This window comes from Bos mutus, chromosome 8 (genome assembly GCF_027580195.1).
Source record: "Bos mutus isolate GX-2022 chromosome 8, NWIPB_WYAK_1.1, whole genome shotgun sequence".
NCBI lineage: Eukaryota > Metazoa > Chordata > Mammalia > Artiodactyla > Bovidae > Bos > Bos mutus.
This window is the reverse complement of record NC_091624.1, coordinates 59,345,928-59,371,933: the sequence shown is the minus strand read 5'-3', so window position 1 is coordinate 59,371,933 and position 26,006 is coordinate 59,345,928. Positions and strand designations below refer to the sequence as shown.

The following is a 26,006-nucleotide window of genomic DNA, read 5'->3' as shown; positions in this document are numbered from 1 at the left end:
TAATTCAGCGCCCTAGTAGAAGAGAAATATCAAATGGCCACCTCAGTAAAGATCTAGTTGTGAAACTACTTGATAAAATCCAAGATTTAATCCTATTCAATCTCAGCTAAGTAGAAATAAAAGACAACTTCCTTAATTTGATGAAGGGCATTTATAAAAACCAAGTAAGGTTATGGCTAATTCACATTGTTGTATGGCAGAAACCAACACAATATTGTAAACATTGAAAAATAAAACAATTTAAAAAGAAAGAGAAAAAAAAAAAAAATAAGAAAAGCAAACATTATCCTTAACTGTGAATTATGAAAGACCTCCACCTCAAATGAGGAATTAGACAAAGATGCATGCTATTTCTATTTAACACTGCAGTGTGAATCCTAACCAGAGAAATAAGACAGGTAAAAGAAGTAAAAGTGCAAGAACAAAAAAGGGTGAAAGTGTAAAGAAAGAAAAAGAAGAAATAAAAACTGACTTCTTCACAGATGATATGTGTATCAACTTAAAAATGAAAATACAAATAAATTAATTATTCATTAACAAATGAATTAACTAATTAATAATGCAAATTAACTTAAGACAGTACATAAATTTAGCAAGGCTGCTGGGTATAATGTCAGTAATACAAACTCTTGTATTTCTATAAACAATCTTTAGCAATTAGAAAATCAAATCTAAATTAAACTGTAATGGCATCAAAATATAAATATTTAGTAATAAATTTCACAAAAATATGCCTGGCTTACAGTCAAACCAAGATTCCAATTTCTTCAGTTTAACAAGTTTAATTTTAAAATACAGAAAAAGGCAGTATTCAGAAATTAATCTAACAGGTATTGCACTAAACAGTATCCTACAGAATAATTCAGTGAAAAGGAACTTCTGACATTATAATTTTGACTTGACAATTAAGAAAGAGATGATGTTCTGATGTAAGCAGGAAAAAAAAATAAGTAAAAAAGATGCTCACCATACTCTGAGTTGTTTTTACTGCAGAAGAAAGGCTATGGCCCAACTTTATTCAAGGGATTCATCTATAGCAAATTTTTCTACTTCACTCTAGAGGCCCATTTAGTAACATACTTAAGTTAAATATCAGTAGCAGGATGTAGAGTAGCCAAAAGCACCTCTTAGCAAAATCAAACCTATTTTTGACATAGGAGTTGACAACTTCCAGTTAAATCTGCAGAACTAAAAAAATCCTTAAATTCATATGCATGTATACAAAAGTGTCCCAGCTCTTCAAAGACCATGATAAATTACCAACAAGTAACAAAGAAAGCAATTATAATAAAATAGTAAATATTTCATTCCATTAGAGAAAAAAAATCAACCACATATTCTTTGTTCAAAAGAATGGAGAAGTGAAGGACCTCTTCCCAAAAGCAATTGCAGTGCGTTAATATTAAACATGAACTAATCAAGTCAGAAGTTGTTTGGGGAAAACATTCACCACAGTCAAGGCATATTCTGCATGATAAATTCTTTGCAGAAAAGAAGGGATTTAAACCTCTTTCCTGTTTCACTTGGGATCATTTTTTTCAAACTGAAACAAAAAAAATTAAAGGACAAATAATGGAGAGGGGGAGGGGCGGGAGAAAGAAGGAGAAAAAAATGGAAAATACAATTTGTATTTTTGACTGCAAAGGAGAGGGAACAAGTTATTCAAATGCTTAGTAATCTTATAAATTTAAAATGCCTAAATTTAAGAATAAAATTCATCTTTATAAGGCAAAAGAAATAACACTCTAAGGTTGAGGAATTGTTCTGATTTTATATCTAGCAGAAAAAATAATTTCTATCCCCTTCCCCCAACTCAGGCCATCCCTCTTCCTAAGGAAAACAGCCGTGTAATTCCTTCTGGACTTTGTAACCATTTTGGGAGATGAATGATTCACTCTTTGGGCAAGAGAGGAAAAAAAAGGTCTGGCTCTGTTCCTCTCCTATTAGATCTCCTTAAAAGGATCTTTTTGAAGCTGTTAATCCAGGCTACGAAAATAGCAAGCAACAATTCTTTATTAACATTCAAATAGAACAACCGACAGAAGGAGAGAATTATTTCTTTAAAACCTAGGGCATAGTTTTTCCACTTCTTCAGCTAAGAGCAATTGCTGTTATTTGTTTCACTATTCAAGTTGTGGCTCTGTCAAGGCCTTGTACAAAGAAAAGAAACATGAAAGGTCCAGTGAGCTGTGGTTTTGATGGAAACCTGCCTGGTAATCAGTGATTGCAGTCTCATCATTGCCAGCTAGTTCTAGAAAGCGCACACACACACACACACACACACAAAGACACAAGTGGGCACACAAATACACGTGTGGGCACACAAATCCTCAGTGCGATGATTCAGCAATTTAATGGACCTTAAATTTGACAATAGCCCTCTAGTAAACATTTCTGCAGAAAATGAATACAGGTTGAGGAGTCTCACAGGTCTATAATTGTTTGCTTTTGGTACAAACTCAGGGCGTAACCAAACACCAACTTTAGGCCACCATGACTGTATGTGACTTTTAGACAGAACAGATGGTAACTTGTTTGAAAATAATAATAAGCCTTAGAAGCAAATAGTAGGAGGAAGAAAATAAGAAGAGGAAGAGGAGATGAAAAGTCAGGAGAAAAGAAATAAAACAAAGAACAAGAACCACAACAGCAAAAACATTGATGGGGAGGGGATGAAGAAGTGAAAGGACAGATTTCCAAAAATCAAGGTCATTTATGATCTCATCTGAATGAGCACATTCTCTTTTCAGATAATTTCTTATACAAGTAATTAGAAAGCAATCTCCATAAGTCAGTCTATGCCTTTTCAGATGAAACTGATGCTCATGAGCTGCATCCTGAAATTTCTAAGTTTGAGATATGTCCTACTAAAAGACAGCAGCAAGATTTAACTATTGTAAGAAGTATTAATTCAAGAAAATGCAAATTGTGTCAACTTTGTCAAATGCCCTAAAGAGCCTGAACACACATTTGCCATGGCTGTGTCACCTGTTGGCATTTATCCATAACTGTCCTGCCAAGGTCCAGAGGATAGAGTGACAGGGGAGATGATTAGATAAACACAGCAGGTTATTTCTTCACTGGCAGCTTGACACCTACTTTTAATTGGTATACAAATGATCCTTTAACAGCATCCATATTAATCAGGTTCTACCCCATATTTGAATATAATATTATCCCATCATACAAACATTCTGACATATAGCTAGAGCAGTGAGTATAAGACTAAGACTACAAAAGATTCCAATATGACTAATTTAAAGTATTAATTTCCTATATTTAGGAAAAACACTGGCCTGTATAGAAAAAGAGGCTTGAAACAGGAACAGTCTAGTCTTTACTAGACTAAAGGTCAAGCTGATTAGAACAAATCCCCACATGCTGATTGAGGAGCAGAAAAGTGTGCGATACACTGCCCAGTACCTGTATAAAACGCTATTATGTGTGTAAGAGTTGGAGAATGTCTATGAATATTAGGTGTCCTTTCAAAAAGGATGATGTAATGAAAAACCTTCAGACCTAGATATTCTTTGAATAAGGAACTGGTATATGTGTTTATTTCACTAATAATATGAATTTCACAGTTAATTATATTTCTATTTTTTTCTTGACTCCAGGAGGCTCATATTCAAACTTTCAAACAGAACACACTTTTACTCCTTTAGGTTTATTTATTGGTATGTTTCCTGACCCTGACTCTTTTTTCTGCTTTATTATATTTACATGCATTTTTGTAAGCCACCTCATATGGAATATTCTATGGAAAAATAAAGGACACAAAAAATAATATAAATAATAAATGGATAGATAGATGACTGACCTGTGCAAATAGATACTACATTTAATATAAAAGAAGGGATATGATAAAAATGACGAGTGTACACTATATGATACCATTTATATAATACACCAAAGAGACAAAAACCAATCTCTAGGGTTATGGGGAACACATAGGGGTGGTAAAATTTAAAGAAAAGCAGGAAGGTATGTGCTGTAAAGATCAAAATATTGGTTATCTTTACTTAGAGAGGGAGAGAGCTGTGATGGGGAGAGGCACAAGGAGGTTATCTTGTTCCACGTTTTACCTGATTAATTGTTAAAAAGATGTCCCTTTTCTGATATTTCACTGAGCTGTATATTTATATTTTTATATTTATGTTTTATATTCTTGTTGGTGATGGACAGGGAGGCCTGGTGTGCTGCGATTCATGGGGTCATAAAGAGTCGGACACGACTGAGCGACTGAACTGAACTGACATGTATTATATTCCATGAAAGGCTAATATTATATATATATATGTATATAAAAGATACATATATATAAAATGAAAAACAGAAACAAACACTTGAAAAATACCAAAACAAAGATTTCTAAAAGCAAAAAAAGGGGTGAGGATATTATTGGAAGGAACAATGTTCAAATTCTGGACATTAAGAATATTGGAGGGATGGGCTGGAATGAAATGGAAATTATTAATACAATATCATAGTACCAACTAAATCAACATAGTCATAAAACAGAAGGATATAAAAAAATCTTGCAAAATTCATTTCATGACAGGATTCACTGAGGGTCTATTATATGATAGGCACTGTTGCAGCACCAGAGAAAAGAACAGTGGTTCAGTTCAGTTCAGTGGCTCTGTCAAGTCCGACTATTTGCCACCCCATGAACCCCAGCACGCCAGGCCTCCCTGTCCATCACCAACACCCAGAGTATACCCAAACTCATGTCCATTGAGGCAGTGATGCCATCTAACTATCTCATCCTCTGTCGTCCCCTTCTCCTCCTGCCCCCAATCCCTCCCAGCATCAGAGTCTTTTCAAATGAGTCAGCTCTTTGCATCAGGTGGCCAAAGATTTGGAGTTTCAGCTTCAACATCAGTCCTTCCAACGAACACCCAGGACTAATCTCCTTTAGGATGGACTGGTTGGATCTCCTTGCAGTCTAAGGGACTCTCAAGAGTCTCCTCCAACACCACAGTTCAAAAGCATCAATTCTTCGGCACTCAGCTTTCCTTATAGTCCAACTCTCATATCCATACATGATCATTGGAAAACCATAGCCTTGACTAGATGGACCTTTGTTGACAAAGTAATGTCTCTGCTTTTTAGTATGCTATCTAGGTTGGTCATAACTTTCCTTCCAAGGAGTAAGCTTCTTTTAGTTTTGGGCTGCAATCACTATCAGCAGTGATTTTTCAGCCTAGAAAAATAAAGTCAGCCACTGTTTCCACTGTCCCATCTATTTGCCATGAAGTGATGGGACTGGATGCCATGATCTTAGTTTTCTGAATGTTGAGCTTTAAGCCAACTTTTTCCCTCTCCTCTTTCACTTTCATCAAGAGGCTTTTTAGTTCCTCTTCACTTTCTGTCATATGGGTGGTGTTATCTGCATATCTGAGGTTATTGATATTTCTCCTGGCAATCTTGATTCCAGCTTGTGCTTCTTCCAGCCCAGCGTTTCTCATGATGCACTCTGCATATAAGTTAAATAAGCAGGGTGACAATATACAGCCTTGATGTATTCCTTTTCCTATTTGGAACCAGTCTGTTGTTCCATGTCCAGTTCTAACTGTTGCTTCCTGACCTGCATACAGATTTCTCAAGAGGTAGGTCAGGTGGTCTGGTATTCCCATCTCTTTCAGAATTTTCCAGTTTATTGTGATCCACATGGTCAAAGGCTTTGGCATAGTCAATAAAGCAGAAATAGATGTTTTTCTGGAACTATCTTGCTTTTTTGATGATCCAGCAGATGTTGGCAATTTGATCTCTGGTTCCTCTGCCTTTTTTAAAACCAGCTTGAACATCTGGAAGTTCATGGTGCATGTATTGCAGAAGCCTGGCTTGGAGAATTTTGAGCATTACCCTACTAGCATGGGAGATGAGTGCAAGAGATGAGAGCGAGATTGTGCGGTAGTTTGAGCATTCTTTGGCATTGCCTTTCTTTGGGATTGGAATGAAAACTGATCTTTTCCAATCCTGTGGCCACTGCTGAGTTTTCCAAATTTGCTGGCATATTGAGTGCAGCATTTTAACAGCATCATCTTTTAGGATTTGAAATAGCTCAACTGGAATTCCATCACCTCCACTAGCTTTGTTCGTAGTGATACTTCCCAAGGTTCACTTGACTTCACATTCCAGGATGTCTGGCTCTAGGTGAGTGATCACACCATCATGATTATCTGGTTTGTGAAGATCTTTTTTGTACAGTTCTTCTGTGTATTCTTGCCACCTCTTCTTAGTATCTTCTGCTTCTGTTAGGTCCATACCATTTCTGTCCTTTATCGAGCCTATCGTTGCATGAAATGTTCCCTTGGTATCTCTAATTTTCTTGAAGAGATCTCTAGTTTTTCCTGTTCTATTGTTTTCCTCTATTTCTTTGCGTTGATTGCTGAGGAAGGCTTTCTTATTTCTCCTTGCTATTCTTTGGAACTCTGCATTCAAATGGGTATATCTTTCCTTTTCTCCTTTGCTTTTGGCTTCTCTTCTTTGCACAGCTATTTGTAAGGCCACCTCAGACAGCCATTTTGCTTTTTTGCATTTATTTTTCTTGGGGATGGTCTTGATCCCTGTCTCCTGTACAATGTCATGAACCTCCGTCCATAGTTCATCAGGCACTCTGTCTATCAGATCTAGTCCCTTAAATCTATTTCTCACTTCCACTGTATAATCATAAGTGATTTGATTTAAGTCATACCTGAATGGTCTAGTGGCTTTCCCCACTTTCTTCAATCTAAGTCTGAATTTGGCAATAAGGAGTTCATGATCTGAGCCACAGTCAGCTCTGGGTCTTGTTTTTGCTGACTGTTTAGAGCATCTCCATCTTTGGCTGCAAAGAATATAATCAATCTGATTTCAGTGTTGTCCATCTGGTGATGTCCATGTGTAGAGTCTTCTCTTGTGTTGTTGGAAGAGGGTGTTTGCTATGACCAGTGCGTTCTCTTGGCAAAACTCTATTAGCTTTTGCCCTGCTTCCTTCCGTACTCCAAGGCCAAATTTGCCTGTTACTCCAGGTATTTCTTGACTTCCTACTTTTGTATTCCAGTCCCCTATAATGAAAAGGACATCTTTTTTGGGTGTTAGTTCTAGAAGGTCTTGTAGGTCTTCACAGAACCATTCGACTTCAGCTTCTTCAGCGTTACTGGTCAGGGCATAGACTTGGATTACTGTGATATTCAATGGTTTGCCTTGGAAATAAACAGAGAGCATTCTGTTGTTTTTGAGATTGCATCCAAGTATTGACTATGACGGCTACTCCATTTCTTCTACAATGGAGCAGTGAACAAAACATGTATGGTCTCTTATTCATGAAGCTTATATTCTGGAATAAAGGACCAAGAAGAATAAGGAGATACAGTGATAAAGCTAAGTAGATGGATAGAAACAAGCATTTCAGAAGGAAGGTACAGTTTATGTAAATCCTCAAGAGTGGAAGAGTTTGGCATATTTGAAAGGATGAAAGGCCTCTATTCCTAGAGCACACAATGGGAAAATGGGAAAAGAGCATGAGATGAAGTTGGAATTGGCAGGGGCAAGATTGTGTTGTGGATTGTAAGGGTGGAATGTGTGGATTTTGAGTATGATGGATTTTATGCAGGGGATTGACTTGACTGGTTTATACTTTTATGATCACTTTGTAAGCAATAGATTTTATGAAGGAAATAGGGCAACAGTCAGGCAGCTATGGCATTAGTCAAAGAGAGTAACTTGGATTGAAATACTAGTAGTTATCATGAGAAAAGTAGATGGATGCAGGTTATGTTTTAGATGTAGAGTCAGCAGGACTTGTCAAAGCATCAGTGAGGGAGGAAAGGTAAAAGAAAGAATCAAGCATCACTTTTAGCTTGAATGGCTTGAGTAATTGGGTGGCTGTCAGTACCTTTTACTACTATTAGGGAACTGGGATAAAAGTAGGTTTGGAGGTACAGGGAACCAAAGGGTTCCATGATAGCCCTGTTGAAGTAGTGGTGCTAATTAGACGTGCAAGTGAAGATGTTAAATGGGCACTGGAAATGAACCTGCTCTTCTAAAGAGAGGTCATGGTTAGAGATACAGGAGTCACAGCCTGTGTGTCACATGTGAGATTTTGGAACTAAATGAGGCAATCTAAGTACTGTACAGATAAAAAATGCCCCCAGGACAAAGTTCTAGGGTACTGCAATACTTAGAAGTTGAGCAGAAGAGAAGGAACTAACAAGAAATACTAAAAAAGAATAGGCCCAACCTTTTTGCACATTAAGGAATACACTGAAAATCACAGGGTTTTTTGTGTTTTTTTTTTTCAGTATACCAGGCTAAGAGGCATACTAAGGGTCCTCTCCAAGGACTGAGAGGATCAATATCTTGGCTCAAGAAATCCATTTACAGCACACCAGCCTCAGCATGATGGATTTTAGGGTGTGACCATGAGAACAAAAGGCAAAGAACAGTTAGACTGACAAAGTACTTAGTTCGGAGTATATTCAGGTTTTTTGGCACAAAGTTTATAATAACATATCTTCCATAGAGGTCCAATTACGATGCTTTCAAGGACTATTTCAAGTCTTGACTAAATTTTTTTTTTTTTTTGCCTCATGATTACTTTAAGAGTTTGCAAAAATATTTTGGTTACTCGGCACTTTTCTCATGAAAACAGTAGAAAAGGACCTCTAATATTATACAAACATGCTGTCCCTAAGAAGGCATGGATGACATGCAAGTCTCCAAACCAGCGATGTATTTGCTTCAGTGTATAGCAAGTCAAATCTTAACTAAATATTTAACATCATGACATCTGGAAACAGACATTTTTCAAAATTCTTTATGGCAAAAGTGTGTGTAGAAATTTGCACCCCTTCAAGACCTAGAAGAATGCATAATAAATGGTCTAGAAATGTGTGTCAAATTAATGATCATCTTGAACACCCCAAAATGCAAAATAAATCATAGCTGTTTCTACAGAAAACACTTTAGAAAGAATTACATTATGAAAATAATGAATCCTAAAATTATGTATAGGCATATAAAAAAGACTTCCCTTTAAAACACTCCTTTAGGTTTGGTGTTAATACATGATTAGAAAGCCATAAAATCTAATTTTCAGTTTAGTGAGTATAGCAAAATTCAACTTGATTCCTTTCCTATATTTATTAAAGTCAGGAGCTTTTAAAAAGTGGCCACTGCCCTTCTTGCTCCAAACACTTAAGCTACCCTTTTAAAGTCAAACTCATGGGATCATCATTCTTCAGTTCATCTTGACCAAACTATTCCAAAATGCTCCACCTCCCCTCCACATAATGTATACACGCATAAGCACGTGCCACACTTCAGTCAAAGGTCTCCAGAGCTCTCTTTCTACTATGTTAAACCACCCATGTCTTCTACCGCCAGGCTTCAGCAACCTTGGCTTTCTCATGACAGTGTCTGTGCTGGCAGTCTTCACAGGGAAAGGGACTGTGTCTTTCCAAATTCCAATTTCCAAGCAACAAGGAAGTGACAGTCTTATTCTGCCAGCTTCCCAAGGCCCCTTCAAACCCAAAGTTACGAAAAATCTCTGATGATGAAAAAAAAAAACAAGGTCCTTTACCATAGTTCGAATTCTTGGCAACTCTGCAAACTAAAACTAAGGTAACTAACAAGAAGCATCTAAAGTGTAATATCCATCAAAGGCTTGGTTCCTCATGTCAGTTGGACATGTCACGTCCAATTCTTGGCAACCCCAGAGACTGTAGCCCGCCACACTTCTCTGTCTGTGAAATTCTCCGGACAAGAATAGTAGAGTGGGTAGCTGTTCCCTTCTCCAGAGGATCTTCCTGACCCAAGGATAGAACCTGTGTCTCCTGCATTGCAGGCAGATTCTTTACCATCTGAGCCACAAGATTCTAATTCCCTAAATCTGAATGTCACCATTATTATCATCGTTATCATTGTCATCATCAGCAACAAAGTCATATCTTTGTTCCAAGTACTACAGTTTGATATTACCTTATTACTTATGGAAAATCATGCTGAACTGTTCATTGAATACATTTTTCCCTACTAAATGACACATGTATCTTTTTGAACAATAAACAAAACTTCTTAGTTTCAAAATAATTTAAAAACATATTCTCTAGTGTTTGCCTGCACCACATATTTGCACTGTCAAACAACTTCCCTTTTGGCCAAGATCCCCAGTTGCCTTTATTTCCCTTCTGTTCTGTCAGAGATAAATGATTGTGGTTACTTAGTTTAGTTGAAGGCACAGGTTCCCAGAGAACAGTTTTACAGATGTCCATAGCCAGAAAAGTATTTAAAACAGGTTGACTGGGGCCATTGGTTCTAAGACATTTATAGGAACTATAGAAGTCCTGGATCCTTTTCCCTCCAAATTCTGGTAGAGGCAGAGGAAGCAAAGGAAAAAGGGGGGGGAAAGCCTTAAAGGAGTTGTCACCATATTCTTGGACTTCTCTTTCTTTTTTTAGTTGTTTCAGCCTGTTAATCACTGTTTTTCACTCCCTGTGTCAAATACTCCTGAGAAAAACTTAGTCTATCATGTTCAAGATGGATTGTTGAAAGGAGGAAAAACAGCTTTATATAAAACCCCAGACTGTCCTACATGAGACAATATGGAATTTTTGTGGTAATTTTGTGGCACCAAAGTCAATGGACAATTTCCAGCTTATAAACCACTGTTTAGAAGTAATAGACCCCACTGAGGAAGATGAAAAAGAGATGAGGAAAGAGATGAGGAGGGTAATTGATGACAGGGTGCTGAGAACACAGTGCTTAAAGCTAACTGGGTGAAGATGGAAAACACTACCTGATGGGGAGAGAAAGAAGTGGCAGTTTAACCATAAAAGTCCTGCACAGTATCATCAAAAGGAGGGTAGGTGACTTTGCCATCCACGTAGTATTATATAAACGAGCATGAATCAGTACCAGGAGACATTTCAATGAAGGAATGTGGAATTCCAGCCCATATCCATGCTGTTGTGGAGTGGAAACATTTAATATTCCTGTCTAGTGAAACAGCAAAGATCCTTCATGCCTATTTCTAAATGTACATTTTTAATATTCAATATAATGCTACTCTTTAACAAACTCTTTACTCCCTGCCTTTCTGCTGAAGCTTCCCGTGGTCTTGAAAGGGACTGTTAACCCAAGAATGGATCACACTCTTTATGCATGAGTGAGTCTAGAGACACTCCATTAAGCCTTCCAGTATTTAATGGAAAGAGTCATCTCTCACCTCTGAGCAGATGAGCCAGCTGCTCGGTGATGAGCTCGGGAGCCTCCTGGAGGATCTCTTTCACCACCAGAGACGACGAAGACTCTCGGAACTCTAAGCCGGCGTCGCCCTGCTCCACCGGATTAATGACCTTGACAACTGCTGATTCTAAAGTTTTGTCCTCACTGGAAAGCAAATGGAGGAGAGGAGGAGAAAGAGGGCATATTTTCTTACTTTCTGGAATGATTTAATCTCTGTTTCCACACAAATGACTTCCTCTTAATAACCAAAAATGAGTTCACATGACTTATTCTTTATGTGTTTTCACATTTCATTTTAATTAATTACATCCCCAAAAGTCCTTGAAGACCTTCACACCTTAGCACTTCCATCTCTTGTTTGGCTGTTGGAAAATAATAATAACAACAATAGTAATCATTGCTATAGCTAACATTTACTGAGTTTCCACTACAGGCTGGACACTGTAATAAATACTTTCTCAATATTATTACATTTTATACTATAAACTGACTCTACTCAATGGGTTCTATTAAGATTCTTATTTTTGTAGGTGGGAAAAAAAGGCACGAAAAGGTTAAGAACTGTGACCATTACAAACACAGGGAATATGGCCAATACTTTGTAAAAACTGTAAATGGATTGTAACCTTTAAATATTGTGTAAAAATAAAATTAAATAACAGTGACCAAGACCACACAGCTAGTAAGACTGCTACTGCTGCTATTGTTATTTAATCTGACGCTTTGCAACCCTATGGACTATAGCCAGCCAGGCTCTTCTGTCCATGGCATTTTCCAGGCAAGAACTGGCATGGGTTGCCATTTCCTTCTCCAGGGGATCTTCCCAACCCAGGGATCAAACCCACATCTCCTGCTTGGTGTGTAGATTTTTTACCACTGAGCCACCTGGGAAGCCCTAGTAAGTAGACTACTTACATTTAAACTCTTAACTATCTGGATCCAAAACTTACACATTCAGTTATGTTGCTGGAAAAAAAATACTTCTAGATTATTTATTTCTACATCATTCTTTTTATATGAGATATAGTTGGCTTTTATCAAAGGCAGGAAGACAGAGGTTGATAAAACTGACCTGATTCTGTCTGCCAAAACTCAAAAAATGGCAATGAAGGAAATGAAAATTGCAGTTTATTTTTGAAAAACATTCTATTTCATAAACAATCCCAAAGCAAGGCTTCACAACTTCAGTCTCAAAACCAGAATAAATGTTTCCATTTTAATCAGTAACAAAACTCTTCCTAAAATCTTAACTGACACAAATTTCATAGTTCCCTTCTCTGGCATCTTGCATTGCTTCTTTCCGTATCTCCTTGTGTTATAGTTAGTTTGAAAAAGTTAACACATAAATTTAGTCAAACACATGATCAACCTGAACAATGATAATGGAAGTCAGTCAAATAACCTATGAATAACTCTCAGCCAGTTAACAACTAATTAATAAGTATTATTCAAAAGAATTTTGAGTGTTTTGAGTATCATAGGGATAAAAACAACCCTACAGAGGCAGATCATTTTCCAAACTCTTTATAACTGAATGAACTTCACAACTGACAATACAATGTATTCATACCTAAATATGCTTCCTTAAGAAAGTTAGATAAAAAATCAGATACTTGTACATTTTATTTCATGCATACTAAGGTCAATGTCCACGGGTGAATGCCATATCAATGATTAGCAAATGGGCAAAGTCGCAAAAAACTATCACCTCAGAGGGCTGAGATGTTTAACTGGGGACTCTTCACTCACTAGCAACAGAGAGCTTATTGAAATGGGACTCTTTGTGATGGGTTGTAAGAACTGTGAAGGCAGGAAATTGCGGGAGCCGGTGAGGCATTCCACTCATGACAAAGGTCATGAGGAAGGAGGCTCGGCATACGCAAAGCGGGATCGAGCCTCAGGAGTCCCCGGATATTCTCAAGCATTTTCCCCCAAAAAACCAGAGTCTGCCTACTTTATTGCTTTGTGCTCTCACCTCTGACTTTACTGGGGGCTGTCCCCTACCACCATCTCGCTCTCTCTGTCAAAGAGTTAACTTACAGCTCCAATTAATAAAGTTCCTGGGCAATTAGGAGTGTTTAAATCCAAACCCCTCTGATGGCTCTCTAACTCACCTGACAAGTTTACCCGGACTCCTGCAGCTATGCATACGATTGTTTACAGTCTCCCAGCCTCCAGAGGCATGGGAAGCAAAGATATTCAAATAGCTTAGAGCCTCTCAGAGAGTTAAAAACTGTCAGAATAAACTAGTAAAGGATTTCATTGATGAGTCAATGCTTGTTGCCAAGTTTTCACATCCCTGAATTGTATCCTTGAATATGTATCAATTAATAGTGGGTATGTAGAAAAAATAAGTAGTGGCCTTGGTGTTAGTAACTTTAGACCCTTAAGGTAATAAATTCTTTCTTTGTAAACCCATTACACATCCGCCTATAGGAATGCAATTTTATCTTTGGAAGATGGTGCCAAACCTTGAAATAATTACTCTTAGAGAAAGTAAGTCTTTGTTGATAAGTCCTTGTCAAGAGTCATAAAATGTTAGTAGGCCTTCTGGCCAGAAGATGATGTAAATCACCTAAACCATTTGTATACGATACATTTGCAGGAAAGAAACCTTGGTTTTTGATAAGAACCAAAGACTGCTGACTTTGCATCCCCTATTATCCTCTATGTGTAACTTAGGGTATAAAAGCCCCTGTTAAAAATAAAGCTACGGGCCTTGTTCACCAGCTTGGTCTCCCCATGTCATTCTTCCCTCTAACCTCCAGCTGAGTCTCCATCTGGAGCGCGGAACCCACCACGCTTACTAATCATGCCTGGGCTTCTAAGACCCACTCGAGAAGGTGTCTAGGGTGAGACACCTTCCGCTATTCGAGAGGGCGCCTGCATCACGTAAGTGGTGCAAACTTCTTGTCTTGAAGTTTTATTGGTCTCCCAGCGTAAACCAAGCTACTCAGCTTCTTTTCTCCACTGAATTTTCCTACTGAGCTATCCTCATTCTATTGTTCCCTATATCTCTAATTAGCATATAAATAGTCGCCTAGGCCGTCTCTCCTTCTTCGAATACCCTGGATCAGCTGGGCTGGTCCCCAGCAGGAAATTTGTCTTATTCCTCTTTATGTATAATATCTGTAGATCCATGCACCAGTTAGCAACTCCTAAGTACTTACTGAAGGAAACAGATCTGTGTTCTCATCCAAACTCTTCTATTAACTGCATGTGCTACTTTGGGCAAGTCATTTGCGAATGGGTTTCACATTTCTTGTCCATAAAATAAGGAGTTCAAATTACATGAACTTTATAGAATCCATCCTGCTTTTATAGTAAATGCTATGACTAAAGGAGCCAATGATTGAATGGCTTTCCTAGCCCATGTACATAATTTTCCATTTCACCACCAAGATTTCTTTCTTAAGAATTTTCAGTTTTATTTAGTGTTAATTTCAATCTTCATTATACATTTTCAGCATCAGTATAAAGGACTGTTGCGTTGCTATAAGAAAGTGTTTGAAATGATTTAAAATTAAAATTTTGGTCTATTTTATAAGTATTTTCCACCCAAAGATGTCATATCTGAAACGCCAAAGTGAAAACAGAGGCTTGGCAAAGCGCAATTTTGCTATAAGAGAAAAAACACATTCCCTTTCTTCGAAATGTCATCTGCCTTTAATACATCTTTCCAAATCACAAAAAACCTGAACAAGGTAATACCTGGCACAGAAAAATCTTTTATAAAATATCAAACCTCCTTCCAGAGCCTTACCTTGCCAGTACGTTGCTGCCAACAAGTGTTAGAGATAACTTCCCTTCATTATTTAGCTGATGCAGATTAATTTCATCTCGGAATATGTGGGATGATTCAGAGATATTTAGCTCTTCTAAAATAAACCTTGTTTCAGTGAAGTAATTGAATTCAGTTCTCGGTATGTTCAGCACGGGCAAACAGAGAACCCCTGGTGGGCTGACCTACCAAGAAAAAAGTTGGCTGAATCACTGACAGCAGCAGGAGGATAAAATACAACTACATTTTCTCAAGCCAGAGGGTAACTGGGAAGGGAATGAAGGTCCTTTGGTCTCGCTAAACCACTTTACATTCATAACCAGTTTTTCATGAACCCAATGAGCAGAGCATTTTCCATGGATTAAGTGGTCCCTAATTTTTGTTAATCTCTTGTTACTCCACATGAAACTTCTCTTGCCTTTCTTGAAATTTTTTATGTCTCATTTCACCGTCTCCACAATTTTAAAATATATACATTTTCTTCTTCATAGGAAACAAATCTGCCCATTTTACGGAATCAGCAAAAAATGAGAATGATGACCACAGGGCAGGGGAAGACTGTGTGTGTGTGCGTGTGTGCGCTCTGTCATGTCCGACTCTTTGTGACCCTGTGGACCATAGCCCGCCAGGCTCTCCTGTCCATGGAAATTTCTAGGCAAGAATACTGGAGTGGGTTGCCATTTCCTTCTCCAGGGGAGCTTCCTAACCCAGAGATCAAACTGGTGTCTCTTGTGTCTTCTTCTTTGGCAGGTGGCTTCTTTACCAGCTGAGCCAACAGGGAAGCTCCAGGTAAAAACTTCACTGACACAGAAAGACCCAGATGTCACATCTATATGGGATGCCTCCCACTCAGCTCCAGTCAATTGATTCCATGCAAAAAATTCCATTCCAGGATAGGCAAATCCTTCAATTACTCAAGAGAAGCTAGAAATCTAGATGTGGGGGTGTTATCTGTGATGTTTAATTGTTACAATGTCACAATAAACCTTTTAATTAAAAATACTGTGTAGGTTAGTGAAAACTCGAGATTTGGCTCACAGACTACCAGATTGTGATTTCTATTAATGTTTTATATCTTAAAAAAAATATTATGTTAACAAACCTCTTTTAAAAAAAACTGTAATGATGGGGGAAACTGGAGATGGGTAGACGTTAGAGAATTTCAGATTCACAATAATAAACTTATTTTTCCATGAGAATTTTGAAAATGAAGGTGCTTTAAAAAATTACTATAACTCTATAGCAATAAACCCTAAATATCACTGAGAGAATGTGGGGTTTGGAAAGACTGGATTTTTGCCTAAACTAAATGGCCTTTGTTCTCACATCATCACTAGCTCTTTCACAAGCACAGTGTTTATTACACAGTCTTAACATCTTTATCATCCATCTCCCCTTCCTAGCAGGGATTTTTGTCAGTTTTGTTCATGTTTCTAAGTGCATAAAATGGTCTGGCACAAAACAGATTTGTGCCAATCTGTATTGGCACAAATACATATTGGCACAATACATATTTGTTGAGTGAAATAAATGAATCACCTACTACTATGGTATACAAAGACATTCCAACAAGATGGGTTTTATCCCACCTATCAGGCTAATACAGAATCACAACCATGTAATAATCATTACCAGTTTATGCACAACAAGATGTTTTTCCTTATTAATTGCGAGAGTTATACTGCACTCCTGATACTGAAACTTAAGTCAAGAGCTATGCAGTCTGAGCCTGTTCTGGCAGGACCTATTCTGGAGTGGGGGTCAGAAAAACTAACCCGACTCTTCTGTCTGACTTTGAGAAAGCCATTTTCCTCTCTGAGCCTCAGTTTTCCCCTCCATAGAATGGGGCTTACCTACCAGAGTGAAAAGTAATTAAACAGAGTCAGACATGCAAAGCTGCAAACCCTGTCCTTCTATGTGTTCATACTTTGAGAGGGAGTAGCCAGGTTCTTAGGAAAAATTAAAATGAAGATGCAGACCCGTGATGGGAGCAGGGTGCAGCAAATTAAGAGGAAGACACAGAGCTTAACAAGCTCCCAGTATGTGACCCTTCAGTAATTCCATATTTGTCCCCATGCTTAGTCGTGAGTCTTGGAAGGAGGAAAGAGGCCACACATCTCCTTATTGTACTATGACAACTACTTTGCCCACTCCTTTTGCTGGATGTTATTATATTCATTCAAGACATCAAAGTTAGTGGCAGTGCTGTCATTATTATTATATGACTTCCGAAGAGTCCATGACATGGTAATCTGACATGTTCATTTCATAGACAGAAGGATGAATTTAGGAAAACTTTTCCTCCTTTAAGTAGGTATAAACTGTAGTTCCTTGAAGACTTAAGATCTGTCCCTGCGAAGGATTCTATGTGTGGGGGGAGTTAGTGGGTAGGTGTATGTGTGTGCACACACGCATTCTAATGACTGCACAAGGGTATCAGTGGTTCACTGTGGCATAGAAAATGAGAAAAAAACTTTCCTCTGGACAAAGTTGTGAGATTTTGAGCAACAACTCTACAACCTAAAGCAACCTCTCCGATCCCATTAAGGAAAAAAAAAAAAGAATCCATGCCATGATCAGTCTAAAAATCAGTCTGGTTCAGGCAACTCTAATGTTCTCAAGACAAGCAATGCTTTTTTCCTAGAAGTCAAAAAACCCACTTAAGGGTGGGCAGGACTTGGGGGAGATAAATTAGGAGTTTTGGATTAACAGATACATATTAATATATATATATAATAGGTAGTCAACAAGGACCTACTGCATAGCACAGGGAATTATACTTAATATCTTGTGACATAATGGAAAAGAATCTGAAAATCAAGTGTACAGCAAAGTAACTGAATCACTTTGCTCTACTCTTGAACACAATACTGAAAATTAACTATACGTCAATACAAAATAAATAAGAAAAAAAATCCCGTTAATAAGATTAGTATTTAAATGCATATCTTGACACAGGCACATTTCTCTCTTCATACCAATTAATCTCCCTTGTAAAGTTTAGCAAATTTTAAGATAAATATGATTAGAAAGTCATATCTCAAAATCGGAATATTTTACCTGGCACTTCGTCAGCTGCTGCCCTAAAGTCATTCTTGCCACCTACGGCTCATTCTGGAAGGCTAGGTTTCATGGGAATGTAAATCATTGTAGATCAGCTATGCACACCATCAGAGTCAAGGATCCAAACAAAATTGGAGTAAAACAAATTGCACTCCAGAAAACTAAAAATTGTGTCAAATTAGACATAGCACCAAGACACTCATAATATACTTTTTTAGGCTTTAAAGTGATGCTTCAATATGGGTTGATGAATTTATGGAATGGATATTTTTAAACAATTTACTTAAAGAAAGGTCTTTTCCACCTCCACTGGCATGTTATAGTATGGCTTCACAGAGTACGAAGACTCTGACTCAAGGGAGATTATTGTTAACTGAGAATGACCTTGCTGTACAAAGTCAGGCTAAGAGGCAAAAACAGAATACAGATGTGGAAGGTAACACCTCTATTACTGAAAATTTCAGCCAGTGTGCTCTATACTTCATGTAATCTTCACAGATTATTTTGCACATATTTTTCTACTCCCAAAGGCAAGATTATCCAACAAGAATGACAAAGGCAAACAAGAAATTCTGACACTTACTTTTGTCAGTTCTCTGAATTTCCACAAAAGTAATCAACAATTATAACATTTTTAAACTTTTTATTTGAAAAAAATCGATCCTATTGAAATAAATATTTATGCAGAGACTCAGTAAGAAATAATTAGAACAATGCCTAACATGTAGTAAGTGACCAATAAATATTTGTTGATTAATTAATTATAATACATTATTCTTTGCAACAATAAACCAGAACATGAAAAATTAAGTTAGTAGCTTCCTTGTTTTTCTGGAAAACATCTGTTTATAAAAGTTACATCATAATCCAAATATAAAAAGCATAATCTTGGGGTTCCCTGGTGGCTCAGTAGCAAAGAATCCACCCACCAGTGCAGGAGACAGAGGTTCAATCCCTGATCTGGGAAGATACCATGGAGCAACTAAGCCCGTGCACCACAACTATTAAGCCTGTTCTCTAGAGTCCAGGAGCTACAACTACTGAAGCCCAAGTACCCTAGAGCCTGTGCTCCTCAACAAGAGAAGCCAGCACAGTAAGAAGCCCACGCACCGCAACTAGAGGAGCCCCTGCTCCCTGCAACTAGAGAAAGACCAGCACAGCTGAAAATAAAAAATACATAAGTAATTTCTTAAAAAATACATGACCTTCTTTCCACTCACCTTGTCTAGAAAGTAAGCATATGTGAAGGCAGAAATGAGAGAATCCAAATCACAGGATTTGTGTCCAATAACCACATGGACCTTCTCCAAACGTTTGCTTCGATTCTGAAACAAATTCAAATAAAACATCACAATTTAACAACAGATTAACATAAGTGGATATTTTTCAACTTTTTAAAGTATGTATGCCTTAGCTATATTCAGACACAATTGCAAAAACTCATAACTGTTTTATATAAGGGCCTAAAATGGTACAACATGTTTAACATTCAGAAATGCTCATTAAAATTTTAGTTAGTTGTCAAGAACAGAAAATTATCGGTTCACAACCTTGGGAACTTTCCTGGGTGAAACCTGAAACTGGCCCCCATATACAGAGAACAAGGGGAGACTGAAGAAGATGCAGCCCACTCCAGATGGGTGGGTGGCAGGTTCAATAAGCAAGGGAACCTACTTACAAGGCTTGCCTTGGGCAGCCACAAGACAGGTGTATCTCCACACCTGCCCACCAGAATCTTTAAAGTTTATGTAGAGGCCTTAACTGGCTTCTGTGACACATGATCTCAACAACACATTGTTCACTCAAGGCTGTGTCCGTAAAAATAGTTCCTGCTGTGGGATTGATGGGCAGATTGTACATTTCAAGGATGGGGAGGGGAAGAGGAACCTCCAATTGCCAGAGTCTAGCTCTCAGGTCAACTGGTAGTCACTGCTCTCAATGACCTCCTCCAATAAAAATGTGGTTGTATTAAGATCATCCACAAAGTAACCTGACATGAACTATATCTCCAAGTCAACACTTTTTAGTAAAAGATTATTTTTGTCTAAAGAACAGTTCCCTAGTATTTTATATCATTTCTTTACACAAGATGTTCTTCTCACTTTGAGAGAAAAAATGACTTTTTTCATATGTCCCTGGTGTGCAACACTATTTGGTAGAAATTTATTTTTTTCATGCCACATTTTGAGTGACAGGATACGCTCTCTGCATTATATTCTATAATTTAACAAATAAAAATTGTTGTAATGCTTTTCTTCCCTCCATAGAAAGTAATATGATCAGTATTATTGCTCCAAAAATACAAATCAGTTGCTATTAAAGAGTGTATACTGTCACCTCTCTGAAAGAGAAGATATACATACTGTTTTCTTTCCTGGTTAACTCAACAGTTGCTTAAAATTCTTTATATAAGGCTGACCTCCTTATAAAACACTGGATTAGAAGTGCTAAAGAACCAATCACAACCAGAAAATTCCACAACAAAACTGTCCAATAACGATAAGGGTAACCTAAACTGACATATTTATGGAATGTCAGGGATGATGCTTATGTATACTTCCTCAGCTTTTCATCTTTTGTTTTAATTTCTCTTTTCACGACTTACTAGAAAGCCAACTCAATTGTAATACTGCTCAAAAAGCTACTCAAAAAATCCACTGTTCAATCGGTTATTTGATTTTGTTTAATTGATTATTTCAATTAAAAAAAAACACTTGTTATTCCTTTTTCTACAGAACAAAGAAAAAGGATTATTTAGTAACTTACTAGGCCTCTTACAACTGAATCTATAAACGTGTTGGTATTTGTAGAGAACTACCATATCAGACTCAGAAATTAGTTATTCAACAACCAAACTGTGACCCGAGGAACATAATAAGGTAAATCTTGGAGGAGGCTCAATTAAAGAGCCTATGAGCACAGAGAATGATGGCAGGATCAATATTGCATATAAGTTGTCCAGTATGCAATATTGTAAATTAAAACAAATAGGTATATTTTAAAATATATTGACATGTTGATCTTTAGTAAAATAATAGGATTTTAAAATGTTATAAACACTCTGAAGATAATTATAACCACTGCCTCCCCCGCATCACCACCTGTAGCTCCCACTCCTTCCTCTCCCACCCTCCTTTCCTCAACCTCATAACTTTATAGCTAGTACACTTGTACTTTTGGAGGATTCTAGTCTAGACCCAGTTCTTACTCCCAAAGCCAGACTGCTTCCCCTGTGCGAGACTGTCAGATTTAGAGGTATAGAAAGAAATTGGGATAAATGCAATTATACTCCATTACAACACAAATAAATGCATTAAGAAATCATATTACTGTAGACTGTTCTTCCGAGAAGCTCGAAGGTCTAAGTAGACATTACGTCATTTCTCCTCCCATATCTCTTGGAAGGCAGACAGTAAGAAGATTCACAACACTTTTTATAGGTCAGTAGAGGCTGTTAGAGGACTAGGATTGTTCCCAGAGCCCATGACCTGGTACAAAGAGCTCTGTCTCTTCTGCCCTGCACTAATCACACAATAATGCCATAATGACTTCAGTATCTACAAAATGAGCAGGGATGGGGATCGAGGGGGCAAGAATGTTAAATACGCCTGTTAAATACAGCAAGGCTTCATAAAAGTATAGCATTAAAATTACTCCAAAGCTGATCTATCTGCCTCCTTGTCTAGGTTTGGTAATTCCTCAGCACAGCTCTGCATTCAACTTTCAGCTTGCACCAAAGAAGACATGGGGGAAAATAAGAAGACTTGGGAGTCAATGCATTTCCAAGCCCAAGCCAATTATTAATTAGAAAGAGAAAGGAGCTAAATAAAATTGTTAGCCCAAACATAATGGGCCAATTCTCACAACTGGGGAATCTTCTAAGATTAGGATTTATTCATCCTTCTTCATTTAAAGAGAAAAAAGCATGTATCAACTTGCAGGTCAGGCTGTAGAAGATCCCAACACAAACCTTCGAGAGTTGTTTTTTTTTTTTTTTTTTGGTGCCCACATCCCTGTCTTCATGTTTTCTTATTTGTTTCCTGAATCCCCTTCTTCCCATGTATCAAGTTCCTTCAAAGTCATGACTTCTTCCAGCATCATTTACTATGTCTGCCATCTCCAGTCAACGCCCCAGTTCCCAGGCTCCAACACTATCTTCCCACCTCCATCATTCTGGTGGCCATCCTACCAGGGATCTATCTGCCCCTTCACTAGCAATTCCATAGCGAATCCACGCCAATGAGTACTCCCAGATTAATGTGTTACTCACCAAGGTAACATACTTTCGTTTTAAAGAGACCTTCCAGGAATTATGCCACAATCCAAAAGGATGACTAGAAATTTCAGGCTGGCTAAAATTGTTAGACTAAAGAAAAGGGACATCAAAATCAGAAGGTTCCTTTGGTGACCCTTAAAATAGTAGACTCAACCTCAAAAAACATTCCAGATGTTCTTAAGAGCCTGATTCCTACCCAAACCCACTAAGATATAATTAAAGGGTAGCAAAAGTCAAGTATTGTAGAAACCAAGCTTAGACAGATTTCTGCTTGCTTGGAGGAATAAAACATGAAATTAGTTACATAAATTCAACCAGTAGGTGAACCCAAGGAATGTGCAGGATTTGGCTTTTCAAAACAGAGGTCAACAGCCAGAGAATACGGGTCCCACTTTCAAGCTTCCTACCACAAATGACCTTGGCCGTATGATCAGAGTTAAAACAGGGGTCAAAGAAAGTCAGAAAAGTCTGGGACTGAGTTCAGGCGTCTGAGGCTGGTAACAGGGTATCCTTAAGGTACTTGGTCCACTTTGCATCAGTGGCTCCACACAGGGGCAACCATGAAACTGGTTCACAGAACTGAGAAGAGTCTCCTGACCACAATGACACCCTGCACTCCTCACAGCAGGCCTGTGGGCCCTTCCTGTGTCACATCCCTATATATTCACAGACTCATAGATGCTCAATCTTAAAGTCTATGACCCTTGACACAATTCAAATTGGGGTCTAGAGTATTTGCAAACAGACAAATTATGCCCAAATAAAAGTGACATATGTACAATTTTACCAATTCAATTAATTATTGTCATTCAACTAATAAAATCCTGTTTGTGTCCCAGGCACTATACTAATCTCTAAGGATTCAGCACTGAACCAAGCAGACAAAAATCCCAGCCCCCATGGCACTTGCATTTTAGTGCAAGGAGATAAAAAGAGCCAATAATTAGATAAGGATGAATAGAAGGCTTGGAGAAGGCAATGGCACCCCACTCCAGTACTCTTGCCTGGAAAATTCCATGGATGGAGGAGCCTGGTGGGCTGCAGTCTATGGGGTCGCTAAGAGTCGGACATGACTGAATGACTTCACTTTCACTTTTCACTTTCATGCATTGGAGAAGGAAATGGCAACCCACTCCAGTGTTCTTGCCTGGAGAATCCCAGGGACAGGGGAGCCTGGTGGGCTGCCGTCTGTGGGGTCGCACAGAGTCGGACACGACTGAAGTGACTTAGCAGCAGCAGGCTAGGGTGCCCTGGGATGAGGTTCATTGAGAAGGTGATATTAATAAAGATCTAAAGTGAAGAAAAGGGACCTCCAGTTATCTCAGGCCAAGGTACAAAGTAAGACAATGCCCAGAATGTTCCAACAAATAGTTATTGCCTAGCATATACATTTTCAAAATGTGACTTTATAAACTCCCAGCTAGGAGAGAGTAGATTTGGCAGGAAAACAGCCATTCCCTGATCTTGATATAAGCACACCAAGCATTAAGGAATCTCAGGAGACAGAGATTTATCATCTCCTATCTACATCCAGTGCTGAGCAAGCCCAAAACAAAATGGAATCTTCATAATGGGTTGAAATAGATACTGTACTCAACTTATACTATACCTTGAACTTCTGAATAGATGGACAGAATCTCTTCATAATCAACATATAAAAGAAAATATATTGAATATGCCAGTATTCCAGATCACAATCTTCATATGCTTTCAAAGTGTAATCCTATACATCACTATAATGAGATTTCTTCATGAAGTTTCTTACCTCTTTTTAAAAGCACAGAAATATCTAAGCATTAAGATTCAACCACCCATGAAAGCAAATTGTACTTGTCAGGCAAAAGCACTTTCAAACACACTCTGATCAAAACAGCATTGATCAGAGAGAGGGCTTCCAGAGCCCTGTCATTAGCTCAGGCCCCTCCATTGTTTTCGCTTTTTTTTTTTAATAACTCCACCCTCTGAGAAACAGAGCTGTTCCACCTGGTACTTTACATCCACAGCCCCACAACTAACCTTAGTCAACAAGCCCTTGCAACACAGTTTTACTATGGTTTCTCCATACCCATCCTACTCTACTCTCTTTTCTTAAAAATCCCAGGCAAATGTTTTCAAAAATAATGAATTGAAATGATCATTATAGACAAAGCCTACAGAAGTTGGAGAGTCCCCTCATCGCACACCGATGCAGAGCCTATTTCTTAGTCCCTCATCTTTAACCAGCAAACGAAGATGCCAGAGAAAAAGAAGTCATTTGAATTTACTGGATGGTATCTCCAAGGAAATCCAGGAACAGAAACAGTTGGCAGTTGACTACTTCTAACTCCAAGTCAATGAGGGGTCTTCCTTCCTGGAGGCTGGCTCGGGTGGCACAGAAAAGGGCTCAGTTTCTCCCCAGAAGAACCCTGTGTACTGAAGGCTGCCATGATTCTAAATCAGGAGACTCACAGATGGGCAAGAAGAAATCTTACATGCTACTAATGTTCCTTTCAGTCCCTATCTCCAGGCCAGTCACAGTCACCAGGAAAGCCAGGAGGGAGGGATGCATAACGAACCACAGCCAAATGAGCAGCAGGGACAAAAGAGTCCAGAGCAACCTGGTCCTCCAAAGGCAAGGACAAAAGCCCCTGATCATCTCTGTCAGATATGGATAAAGTCACATTCTTTGTTTGTTTGGTAAATGAGCAAGATGCCTTTTGTTATTGGCCTTGGGTTTAAGATGATGTATAGAACTTCTGACCTCCTGAACATCTTATAATCTTACCACTATCTGAGAAAAGGTTGGGACTCAGAGGGAGCACAGGCTGGAGGGAACAGCGTGACATTAATTAAAAGTTTAAAAAAGCAAAGAAGAAAACTTATCACTCTATGCAAAGTCCCCAAAACATAGGAATTTCCTCCACCAACTGAAACTTTTGTATTTTATTCTTTATTTTTGTTTCTTTTTCTGGTAAGGAAAGAAATACAGGTCATTATAAAGTCAGACACAACAAAAATTAAAACAAAGATAACCACTGTTAACATATTGTTGAATATTCCACATTTTAAATTTACACAAGTATACTGACACATATACTTTACAAAAACAGGGTTCTTCTCTACTTACAATAGCTAGGACATGAAAGCAACTCAGATGTCCATCAACAGATAAATAAGAAACTGTGGTACATGTATACAATGGAATATCACTCAGCCATAAAAAGGAATGCATTTGAGTCAGTTCTAATGAGGTGGATGAACCTATAGCCTATTATACAGAGTGAAGTAAGTCAGAAAGACAAAAAAAAGAAAACCTCAAACCAGGGCTCTGTAATAACCTAAAGGGGTGGGATGGGGTGGGAGATGGGAGGGAAGCTCAAGAGGGAGGGGATATATGTATACTTATAACTGGTTCATGTTGATGTATGGCAGAAATCAACACAATATTATAAAGCAATTATCCTTCAACTAAAAATATTTTCTTTTTTTAAATGGAGTGCTTCTATTCCCAGTCTTTAGAGACTTCCTATTTTCACTTAACAGTATACTATGGACCTCTTTCCATGATCCAAACTACAGATATTCTTCATTCTTTCTGGCTTAATGGTATCAATTGTGAGGATACATCTCTAGGTATGAAGGAAGGGTGTGGGAGTTGGTTATATATATAGAATT

General features: G+C 38.1%; 1 protein-coding gene across 4 annotated transcripts in view; it reads right to left on the bottom strand.

Moving 5' to 3' along the window:
* The window catches only part of PRUNE2 (prune homolog 2 with BCH domain), a 296,154-nt gene that overhangs the window by 223,600 nt on the left and 46,548 nt on the right, over positions 1–26,006 (bottom strand). For all 4 annotated transcript variants that reach the window (XM_070375739.1, XM_070375740.1, XM_070375741.1 and 1 more), the window contains exons 2-4: positions 19,297–19,401; positions 14,996–15,198; positions 11,213–11,376 (exon numbers count right to left, since the gene is read on the bottom strand). In XM_070375739.1, the coding sequence (XP_070231840.1) occupies positions 11,213–11,376; positions 14,996–15,198; positions 19,297–19,401 (472 nt within the window). The remainder of the gene's footprint in view (positions 1–11,212; positions 11,377–14,995; positions 15,199–19,296; positions 19,402–26,006) is intronic.